Source organism: Dipodomys ordii, unplaced genomic scaffold, assembly GCF_000151885.1.
Source record: "Dipodomys ordii isolate 6190 unplaced genomic scaffold, Dord_2.0 Scaffold238, whole genome shotgun sequence".
Classification (NCBI taxonomy): domain Eukaryota; kingdom Metazoa; phylum Chordata; class Mammalia; order Rodentia; family Heteromyidae; genus Dipodomys; species Dipodomys ordii.
This window is the reverse complement of record NW_012267454.1, coordinates 263,978-275,719: the sequence shown is the minus strand read 5'-3', so window position 1 is coordinate 275,719 and position 11,742 is coordinate 263,978. Positions and strand designations below refer to the sequence as shown.

Genomic DNA, 11,742 nt, shown 5'->3' with positions numbered 1-11,742 from the left:
GAGTGGAAAGGAATCACCCCATCTTGGAGGGGTGAGTGGAGAGGGGCCACCCCAGCTTCTTGGGTGGGCGAGTGGAGAGGGTCACCCCACCTCCCCAGGGTGGTGATCTGTAAGCCTAAGAAGCAACTATGACTGGCCCCCACGCCTTCTGTTCTGAGCAGCCTGTGGCTTTCTGTCACCGCTGCCCACATTCACAGAACACTCATACGTACACACTCCTGTATACACTCTGGGATACATGTACTCCCAAGAACTCACACACTCTCATAAAGACGCTCACACACTCGAGCCGCTGCTGAACAGTCTTTGGTTGAGGAACTCTGACTTCTTACATGGGCCCAGAAAGGAAGAGAGGCAAGGCAGGATGAAGGCCCGGCCTCCGGCCTCCATGCTGAACCTGTTCTCTCAGACATTCTCACCTCCAGCCTGAATGCAGGCAGACAGGGCAGGCTGAAAGTCGTGCACACTTTTACCCAGCTGGCAGCCCAAGGTAACACTGCTGGGTTTTTTTTTAACTGTCAATGATCTTTTTTATTATCTTTAAGTAGTGGTACAAAGGAGATGCCACTTAACAAAGCAGCTCATGAATACAATCTATCTTGATCAGTGTCACCCCTTTCAACACTATTGCTGGTTTTTTGTTTGTTTGTTTTAGTAAACCAGGCAATCTTCTTCCTGCCCTCCCCCAGCCTCTCTGACCTCCATGAAGATTAATCATCTGACACACAGGACATTCAGCTTCACAGACAGTGCCAGGAGATTAGACCTAGGACCCCGCTGTATGGTCTGAGCATCTGTCATTCACCTGGACCCAAGCTCCCGCGCTTCCCCCTTAGAATCTAGATGTTTTCTCTCAGGACTAGCTAGCGCAGGACAGCAGGGGGATTTTATTTTGTTTTGGATGTACTAGGTTTGAACTCAGGGCCCCAGGCTTGCTAGGCTTGCTTGCTTCCTTGGCTTGCTTCCATGGCTGGTACTCTATCACTTGAGCCATGCTTCTAGCCATACTTTCTGCTGGTCACTGGGGGAAGAATTCTGACAGACTTCTGCGTGAGCTGGCTTCAAAGGATGATCCTCAAGATCTCAGTCTTCTCAGTAGCTACCATGGTAGGTGTGACATGGGCATCCCTGCCTTCCCTGGACAGAGGCTAGAGTGGGGTCTGGAAAGCCAGCTCAGATAAGCATGATAAAGCTGAGGCAGAGCGGGGTCAGGGCGATTCCTGGAGTGGGGTTTGCTTTCCATAGCACACCACAGCATGCTCCTTTGGCATCCTGTCTGCAGTTGTCAGGGGGTGTACTATTAGGGGACCCCGCAGGGGGAAGGGACGGGGGTCAGAACCCACGTGGATTTGGAGGTAGGCCCCGGGGCCGGGTGTGTCCGAATGGCGCTCTGGGCCGGTGATCGTGGGGGCGAGGGGAGCACCCTGGGGCCAGCTCTGGGCCCATTCCAGCCCCCACCCCAGTTCTGTCACTCACTGTGGGCAGGCGGCTGGAGAGGGTCAGGATGTCCACAGGTCCAAAGGAATCCTGAAGCTAGAAACAAGAGAGAACCAAAGGCTGAGGGTGTCCCAAGAGCCCCAACTCTTTTGGAAGAGGGGCAGTGGCAGAGTAACCACAGGGATCCGCCCCGGCTCTCTCTGACAAAACAGAGATTGAGGGTCCTGGACGTGACTCAGAGAGTCACACCAATCAAACCACAAACAGACAGAGACGTGCTCCAGCAAGGAGGAATTTATGCCACGTGCACACAAGGGCAGAAGCCAGCGAAGAGGCGCTGCAGTGCGTGATTCCCACTGTGCGCTGTGCCGGGTGCCACCAGCACGGACAGCAACACACCCAAGACCCACAACTGGGGGGAAGAAAAGTAGGAACCGGAGCTGGAGACCGCCACATCCAGACACAGAACCACTTCACCAGGAACGCTGCTGGCTGGCTCAGCACGGGCCCCGGGAACCGTGAGGATCCCATTAGGGACCCCTCCCGTGGGGGGCCAGAGCACCTGGGCCAGATCCTCCCCCGAAAAGGGGTGCTGTACTTGAAGAGGGCAAAGAAGCAAGCCCTTTCCCCACCCCTTCTATGGCTATGCACAAAAGACCATGGTGACACAGCCTCACCGTGGCTATGCGCCACGGTGCAACCCTGCCCCTGCACGAGGGAGCAACAAGGTCCAGTTGTCCTGAAAAAAATGCAGCCCATAGACAGCAGCGCCTCTTGGAGCTGCCATAGCCAGGAAGGCGCCTGGGAAGGGAAAGCCAGGTGCCTGACCTGGCCCCACCCGGGGAGAGACGGCTGAAACCTGCTTCCCCCCCAACCCTGCCTGTGCTCTCAGAAGACTCTGCAGCAGACAGTAGCTGCCCGACAACCCTGAGCCCTGAGCTGAGGAGCTTCCCTGTGCTGCCCCACCCGTGGCTAGCAGGAGGGCTGTAGACCAGTGGGTCCCACAGGCCCTGCATCACAGAGAGCAGCTCTGGTCTCTGACATGCTGAGTAGAGACCTCCTCTTGCCTTCATTGTTTAGAGACTGCAAGTCTCCACTTTGATTGCTTCATTTTTTATGAGTTGTTGGAGACATGTATATACGTAATACATATTACAAGTTATAGACCAGATAGATAGATAGACATAACAGGTTAGAGGAATATATCTATCTATAGATATACATCCAATATCTTTTCTTCCTTGTATTATTTTCTCTGTCTAAAAGTAAGATGCAATGTGGCAGGAGAGTGCCAGCACTTGCCTTAGACTTTTGCGAATAGACAGCATCAGGGTTACTCTCCACTCAACTGTCTTCTTCGGTGTAGAGTGCAGAATTTCTCTCCTCGCTTGGCTCTTCCTTGCATCGCCGCGTCCTCTTCTCCTTAGTTTTTCTCTTCGGTTCTCTGTGCACTTGTACGCTCACTCATAGAAATCGCTCCCTCTCCATCCGCAGCTCGCCTTATGATGGCAGCTCTTCCACACAGGTGCGTGTCCAGCCCAACCATGACCCAAGGCGCGACCTACTGTCAGGTCACAGCGGAGGACGCCACCGCCTTGCGGACAGGGCTGGGTCCTGCCTGGGGTCTGGAAGCTTCACGGCCCAGGGCTGCGGCACCTGCAGCGCTGAGGGCTGGCGTGAATCCTGCCTGTCCGGCGATGCTTGGCTGCAGGCTGGTGCGAGCCGGACTCCCTCAGACCCTGAGGGCGAAGCTCCCTGGCTTCTTCTGCTGGAGCTCGGGGCCTCCTGGGCCCAATTACTCCTCCTGCCGCTGAAGCTGCCCACACTGGCAATTAGCAGGGTCAGTGTCTCAGTGGCCAACTGCGGAGCTCCCCACAGGGGGACTGCTGTCCCCTGTCACCCGGTGACCCCTCACCCAGCAAGGGTCCCAGGAGAGCCTTGCTGAGCCAGGCCAGGAGCCTGCAGGACACGGGAGGGGCCAGGAGGAGGGGGATGCTGGAGCACAGGAGCAGCCGCCCAGGCTCCGGGGGTGGGGGGAACCAGGCTGCAGCGGTGGACTGGACAGTCAGTTAGGCCAGGACCAGCCCCGCCACGCGCAGGCCACGCCGCTTGCCTCTGCCTCAGTGGCCCTGTGCTCAGTGCTGTGGAGCTTCTGTTCTCTCCTCCCCTGTTTCCCTCCTCCCCGCTGCCAGCCCACGCTCCGCAGGCAGGGCCGGTCCCCGAGCCTCTCTCGGGCGTCTGGATGTGCTGCTCCCTCTGGATGTCCTCACGTCCACCTCCTTCCATGCCCACGCCTTCCTGACATCGCAGCTCTGCCCTGCTGGGCACCCCTCCGTGCCCAGGAGGAATCCACTTCCTGCCTCTGCCAGCGACGGTGGCTTTCGGTCCCTTGGCCTGTGACGGCTTCGCTCTGCTTCCTGCCTCATGCCAGCCACACCCTCCCCCCCCCAGTGCCAGGTCCCCTCTGTGTCTCCAGGAGGAAGCTGGCAGTGCGCATGGCCCGCAGACAGTGCACCGCACAGCTCTGCTGCACACCCCTGCCTTCACCACACATCCTCTGGTCAGACCACAGTCACAGAGGCAGAGATTGACATGGACAGGTTTGGGGACCATTTTCCAGCTGGTTCCAGTTTTCAAAAGCTTGTCTTTTATATATATATCCCTGAATTACACTCTGAGTGGTTGGACTGTTCTCATCTCTATCGATAGAAGGTAAACTTCGGGGTGATAGTAAGTTTTCTGTTTGTTCACTGCTTTGCCCTCAGCATCTCCATCTGTGTGTGGTACGCGGGGACGAATGAGTGATCTGAGGGAGGAGTGAGTGAGCAAATAAACGGAACAGCTACTGGAGAAAGGGAAACAGACAAGTTTCCAGGAGAGCCACCTCATCTAGCTACTGGTCCCCATCTTCCTCAATGGATACAGAAAGGGTTAAAAATGGGCAGCCGACAAAAATCCAAATAGAGCCAGGCGCTGGTGGGCACGCCTGTCATCCCAGCTACTCAGAAGGCTGAGATCTAAGGATCACACTTCAAAACCAGCCCGGGCAGGAAAATCTGTGAGACACTTATCTCCAATAAACCACCAGAAAACCAGAAGTGGTGCTGTGGCTCAAGTGATAGAGCGCTCGCCTTGAGCTGAAGAGCTGAGGGACAGCGCCCAGGCCCAGAGTTCAAGCCCCACGACTGACAAAAATTAAAAAGCAACCCGAAAAACAAAAAAAAATCCAAATAGATTATCACAAACCTTTGCTCAACCTTCCTTTATGTCCATTAAAGCTCAAAGCACTTCAACAGTTCAATTGTAGAAGATGTAATTGAGCTAGGATTTCAAATTCTATATACGTGTCTTGGTAACATTCTCATCCTATCAACTGAACAAATGAACAAAGTTGGAGATTTGTTAAAGATTTATAGACAATCAACAAAATGTTGACACCCAGGTTTGCAGTAGTGCCAAGTGTTAAAGCCTTGTGTGCCGGCTTCCAGACGGCTTCTGGCTGAGACCCCAGCTCAGATGGCAGACACATGGCAGCATTTGTTTGCTTTTACTTGGAAAAACCAACCATGTACCTGGGCCTGTAATGATTTTCCCCAGACATTGTGTCAAGCCTTGCTAACCTGCGGTGTTCTAAGAGCTTTTCCTTGGGCCCAGAACCAACTTGGTTGGGTGTTCTAGGCCTGCGGTGCTGTGAAGCTTTGCCTTGGATCTAGAACAGAGTCGCTCTCCACTTAGTGCTCTGTAAGGGCTCGATCAACCTTCCACAGCAACGGCCATGTAAAGGTTACAAGGCTTCAACACAAAGGCTGCAGTTCTTTTTCTTTATTTTTATTTTAAAATAATTTTTATTGAGATTAAGTGATTTCATAAATTTCAAAGGCTGCAGTTTTCAAGAAGAAAAAGCCCATTCCTTGGGATGCAGCACTTCACAACAGAAGAAATGTCTTTCGCACCGGAGAGGATAAAAGCTGCAGGCGCTGGGTGCCGCGTCTGCCCTTCACGTCTTCCCCACTGTGTGGCAAGAGCGCAAGGCCTCCCTTCCTAGGGAGGACAGTCAAGGGCCAGTCCCAGGCCAGCCCGAAGCCCCGGTTGCAGGACTTCAGGTTACACTAGCCCTGTTTATGTGTGAACACCACAAAGGTGGTAGAAAACAGGCCCATCACCTGTTGTAACCTACAGTTAAACTCCGTGGCCCAGTCTTGTCTGAATTGTTGGAAGCAGACACGTTGGTAGAAGCCTCATCTGAGCTTGTTTTAGGGAATCAACTTTGTTTTAACAGCCCTGAGGGTTTGCCCACTCCCTTCTCCTTGTTGGGTTGGACCTAGTTATCTGATCCGACTCACTTCTGCCATCAAGTGTCTTCCCTCCAAAGTCTCTGTGAGGACACGCGTGACCAGAGGCCAAAGGGGTCGACTAAAACCAGCACCACCTGTACAATAGGACCGACAAAGATGGCTTCCAATGAGAAAAGACTCCAATAAGATTCTCCAGGGAGGGCTCACTGCAGGAATCAATGGGACTGCCAGATGTTTCAGTTTGAAATTAACTTGAACATTGGAAAGAATATTTGACTTTGTAATCAGCCAGATCCCCTCCCGGAGGGGATCACTCAGACGGCGGGAGCTGCCCTGAAGGGCGACGGCTACACACCAGCCCGGCAGAAACTCGCGATGGGATGCACACAGCCTCGGATTTCCCCTCTGCTCACTCACATGGGTCTTGTGCCAATTCTGAGCAAACCAAACATCATGTGTATTTCTTCCCTGATTGGGTTAAATCAAACTTTCATGCCCCCATACTCTAATCCATTGATGACTGAGACAGAGACTGACATCAATGCCAAAGGCTTTGGCTGAGCTCTTCACATGAAGAGCTTAACCCAAGGCAGGGCATTGTTAAAGTACAGGAGGCCCGAAGAGGCCTCTGTTCGGGCCTCTGTTTGAATACCTGAATTCTCAACAATGAATGGAAACCAAACTTGGTTATAAACTCAGGGAAAGTCTAACACAGGTGTACACATTGCAACAACTTGCTGGGTCTCTACCAATTCTAGCCAATCCCATGCCAACCATTTTCAAGTAAGGAAACTACTGACCTTTTCCAGTCAGCACATCTCTACCTCACTTTCATTTTTTCCCCACAGATGTCCTCCAATCACGTTCTACTTTGCTTCTGTTTTCTTCCCACAAATGTCCTCTAATTAGCATGTCTCTACCTCACTTCTGCTTGGGCATCTCTGTGCATTACAGAGCAACTAAGGCCATCAGCTCAAACAGTAATAAAACACTTTATACTTCCTCAGCAGCTGACTGTCTGTGGGCCAGCGTGGACATACAGACTGTAGGCCAGGGTGGACATACAGGCCATGGAAAAGGGTGGATGCCAGGCTGTGGGCCAGCATGGATGCCAGACTGTGGACAAGAGTGGATGTACAGACTGTGGGCCAGGGTGAATGTACCGGCCATAGACCAGGGTGGACAAACAGCCTAGGTGGATGTACAGGCTGGTTTTCTTCAGGACTATCACAGATCCAGACGTGTAGATTTCTTTTTTTTCTCTCTCAGTCATGGGTGAAGATTTAAAAACAGGTCAAAACAAGTATTGGTAGTGGTAGCTCACATCTATAATCCTACTCAGGAGGCTGAGATCATCTTGGTTAAAAGACATCTTGAGCAGGAAAGTCCATGAGACTCTTATCTCCAATTCATCAGCAAAAAGCAGGAGGGGGAGTTAGCCTTGAGGGGGGAGGCACTAGCCTTGAGCCAAAACAGGACACACACACACACACACACACACACACACACGTCACACATAAGTCCACACACTGTCACAATTCTCAGCACACCTTGCAGTGGGACTCTTGTAGCTCATTTGTTAAATATTCTAGTATTTTAACACACAGAAGCTCACTGAGAGTGGTAAATCTCTCATGGCCGGCACATTCCACGCTCCTCAAATGTGCTTGCTAATTTTAAAGGTGAGGAAAATGTATTACACTTCGAGAAGCCCTGCTTTGCTCAGATGAAAACAATGAAACCATGGGCTGATCAGACCAACAACGCCTATGATACCACTCTCCAGGACTGAAGGGAGAAGAGAGATGAGAGAGTAAATTTTACTGGAATGCAGCACACTACAGCAATGCAAGGAATTCCCCGCCCAGCTCCTCATGAGTGAAGTTGCAGGTGACATCCCGGTGCTTCTCAGTGAAGTTACAGGAAGCAGAGGCACGTTCTCTATGGCGGAGGAGCGTGACTCAAGCCCAGAGCCTTCCTCAAGGCTTCCTTGAACTCCGTGTTTCTCAGGCAGTAGATCAGGGGGTTTATCATGGGCGTCAGGACAGTGTACACTGCAGAAATGAGCTTGTTGGAGCTACGTGTGTCAATGGCCTGGGGACGAACATATATGAAAATCATGGCCACATAGAAGATGGTTACAACAGTGAGGTGGGAGGCGCAGGTGGAAAAGGCTCTCCAGCGGCCTGTGGCTGAGGGGATGCGCAGAACTGCCAGGGTGATGTGTCCATAGGACAGGATGGTGGCCACAAGCGGGAACACCAGGATGATGAAGGCCAGAATGAAGTCCACCAGCTCAGCCGTGGAGAAATCCGTGCAGGCCAGCTTGAGGATGGGTGAAATGTCACAGAAGAAGTGGTTCAGGACATTGGAGCCACAGAACGTGGCACTGGAGATGAAGTAGACCTTGATCACAGAGACAGTGAAGCTGCTGGCAAAGGAGAAGGCCACCAGCTGGACACAGAGCCCCGTGGTCATGATGACCTGGTAGCGCAGGGGGTGGCAGATGGCCACATAGCGGTCGTAGGCCATGGAGGCCAGGAGCACACACTCGGTGCACACCAGGGAGATGAAGAAGTAGAGCTGGGTCATGCACCCGACAAAAGAAATGTGTTTGCGCTGCAGGAGGAAGCCATCCAGCATCTTGGGGATGATATCTGAAACGTACCAGATCTCTAGGAAAGACAAGGATCCCAGGAAGTAGTACATGGGCCTGTGGAGGGAGGTGCTGCTCCAGACAGTGAGGATGATGGCCAGGTTCTCCACCAGCACAAAGAGGTAGGCGAGCAGGAAGAGGAGGAAGAGCAGGAGCTGCAGCCTGGGGGCCGTGGGGAAGCCCAGCAGGATGAAGGTGCTGACCCTGGTGATGTTCTCCCCCCTCATCCTTCTGTGCCTGCAAAAGACCAACAAGAAAGTGGAAAGGCCAGAGGACAGCTGAGGGGAGAAGGTGGAGCCGGCCCTGGGGTGAGCGCAGCACACAGATGGTACACCTGGCCCTCACAAGCCACAGGGGAATCTCTCAATTCACCTAGGCCAGGCTTACCCAGCAACGTCCTGAGTGCTCGAGTCAGCTATAATGAAGAAGAGGGAAGGAGCATGAAGGCCAGGCCAGGGAGCAGACTCCAGAATGTAATCAGAGGGCTGGGCACAGCCAGTAGAACAGGAAGCTGGCTCTGCTCTGTTGCTGGGGTCTTGGTTTTATCTCCCAAGAAAGACCCGCCTTGTACTCTGTAGCCACTACCAATACCTACTTTAGCACCACGGAACCATTTTATTTACAAATTTCCTTGAGTTAGGGGTGGAAGGCTGGCATTTGGTCCCTGCTGTGATGTCATGTAATGCAAAGTACCATGCATGCTGATACAGATGAGCATCCCACCTCCTTGGAAGGGTGAGTGGAGAGAGGCCACCCTATGTCCCCAGGGATGTGAGTAGAGAGGGGTTACCCTACCTCTGTGGGACAGTGGTTATGCCTTGTGATGGCAATTTTCCACCTTAAAGATATAGATTAACAGCACAGCTACACTACATGACAACTCTATTTCTTCACTCAACAATATCTACAAACCTTGAACTCACATAAGTAAATCTAGATGGAGGATCTAATCATTGTCCACCTAGCCAGCCAAGAATGCAAAGAACAATCTTTTAGGAAGGTCACTGATTCATAGAAGTTAAAATCAAAATGATATCGAATGGGTCAAACACACCACAGAACTAGTAGTAATATGCCCAGTTATGGAAGTACAATATTCACTGAAAAGAACCAGACTACAGAGCAGACCATTAAGGACTTAGTAGACTTCACAAGATGTATTAAAAAACATTGTTGATAAATTCAATTCATGAAAAGATAGAAAGCATATACAAGAGAAACAATAGAATAATGGAAGAATTCATTGAGAACACAAGCAAGAAGCTAAATGAAGTCCAAAAGGAGGCAAAGGAAAAAGCAGCCACCCAGTTAAAGAAGATTAAGGAAAATACAAATAAATATATCACTGATGTAAACAGGGTTTTAAAAATCCTATAACAAGGCTTCAACAATGAGGAAGAAGTTTTTAGAAATGACCAAGCAGAAAATGGAGAAATAAAAAATAAAGTAGAATTCTTTGTGGCAGAATAGACAATGTCTCAGGGCTAGAAGATAGAGTAGATATAATAGAGCAAGAGTGAAGTAAGGAGACCAGGTCTGGCTGGCACCATATTAGTCACATGGCAGATGGTAGAGTCTGGCATCTTGTTTTCAGGTCCCCTGCCTCTCAGGTGATGGGTGTCCCCGGAACTCTGAAGGCAGGGGTGGGAACTGGTCAATGCATCTTATGACTGGGACTGGCAATTTCCTGTGGACCTGCCCCTGCTCAGACCCTGTTTAGGCCCAGATCAGCCCAGACACTATTATGCCATGCCACATGTGTCTCCGTGATGGTGTCCAATCTCCTGGCTCATCTCTGGTCATCATGGCCTCCCAATTGAGCTCTCCATCAGAGCTGAATTAGTTTGTTGGGATTGTTTGTGTTCTTTCTTTCTCTCTGGCCTGTTTCCTAGCTGTGTTATATGTATTTGGGGGCTGCAGGGCTTTGTAACAACTAGCTGCCTACAGCCTGCTAACTGTATATTAAAGACTCCAATATTCCATCTTCCAAACTGGCTTCTAGGATAATTCACCTTAAAACAAAAGGAGGTAACTATACAGAACACACCCAAGAAACAAATGCACTTGGAACTTTGGAACTCAATTCAAAATCTAATTTGTAGCTGATAGGTATTGAGGAAGGAGAAGAGCAGGCTACAAAGGGGATAGGAAACACATTTCACAGCATTCTAGCAAAGAACTCCCCAAATCTCCTAAAAGAAAGGCCCATGCAGCTGCAAGACGCCTTTAGGCCACCCAATAGACCAGACCAGAAATGAACCTTCCACTGCCACATCCTAATCCACAGGGGATTGGCAGAGACTAAGGAAAGGATTCTTAAAGCTATCAGAGAAATGATTGGTTACTTATAAAGGAAAACCAGTCAGAATAACAGCAGATTTCTCTGCTGAAATTCTAAAAGTAAGGAGGGCCTGACACAATGTATTCCAAGGGCTGAAAGCAAATAACTACCAACCAAGAATATTGTAACCAGCCAAGCTCTCCTTCATAACCAAAGGACTAATAATGACATTTCACAATCAACAGAAATTTAAAAATATTATCTTCATTAAGCCAGTACTACAGAAGAGAGTCAAAGATGTCTTACATACAGAAAATCAATAAGAACACAAAACCAACAGAGAAAATGCTCCTTACCACATGTCCAGAGAGATACAGTAAGCTCAGAGGAGGCACAGCCAGTACGAAGATGGCTAGCATGGTAGGAATTGGCATATCTTTCTCAGTCCTCTCAGTATCAGTGAACTTAATTGAAAGATGTACAGTGGTTGGTTGGGTCAAAAAGCAAGGCCCATTTCATCTCCTGCTTATAAGAGACTGATCTCACTGACAAAAACGAAGTTCTACTCAAGGTGATAGGCTGGAATAGTCTTTCAAGTAAATGGCCCTCGTAAATGGGCTGGAGTAGCAATACTAAGATAAGATAGATTTCAAATTATAATTACTTAGAAGAGACAGAGATGGCATTTCATACTAACAAAGGGACATCTCCACAAGGGGTAAATCACTATTCTAAACATCCATACAACAAATGCATGCACTTCCAATTTCATCACACAAATACTAACTCACCTGAAACCACTCATAGATCCAAACACATTGCCCGTGGGGGGCTTCAACACACTATTATCACCCCTCAATAGATCACCCAGGCAAAAGCTCAGTGAAGAAATTTCAGAGGTAAATAGCTATACTGACCATCTACACCTAACAGAATATTCCACCCAGTAGCAAGAACCACATGATCATTTCTACAGATGCAGAAAAAGCCTTTGACAAGATCCTACACCTGTTGATGATAAAAAGCCCTGGAGAAGCTAGGAATACATGGAGTGTTCCTCAATATAATAAAGG

The 11,742-nt window shown here is 50.0% G+C and overlaps 1 protein-coding gene across 1 annotated transcript; it reads right to left on the bottom strand.

Moving 5' to 3' along the window:
• Positions 1-7,673: 7,673 nt before the first annotated feature.
• LOC106000786 (olfactory receptor 6B2) lies at positions 7,674-8,649 on the bottom strand. The gene has a single exon (XM_013036024.1). It carries the CDS (start codon positions 8,613-8,615, stop codon positions 7,674-7,676), a length of 942 nt encoding a protein of 313 aa, XP_012891478.1. The 5' UTR covers positions 8,616-8,649.
• Between the last annotated feature and the right edge of the window lie 3,093 nt (positions 8,650-11,742).

Coding starts and splice junctions, on each gene's coding strand:
- LOC106000786 (XM_013036024.1), bottom strand. CDS start 8,615: ATGAGGGGGGAGAACATCACCAGGGTCAGCACCTTCATCCTGCTGGGC.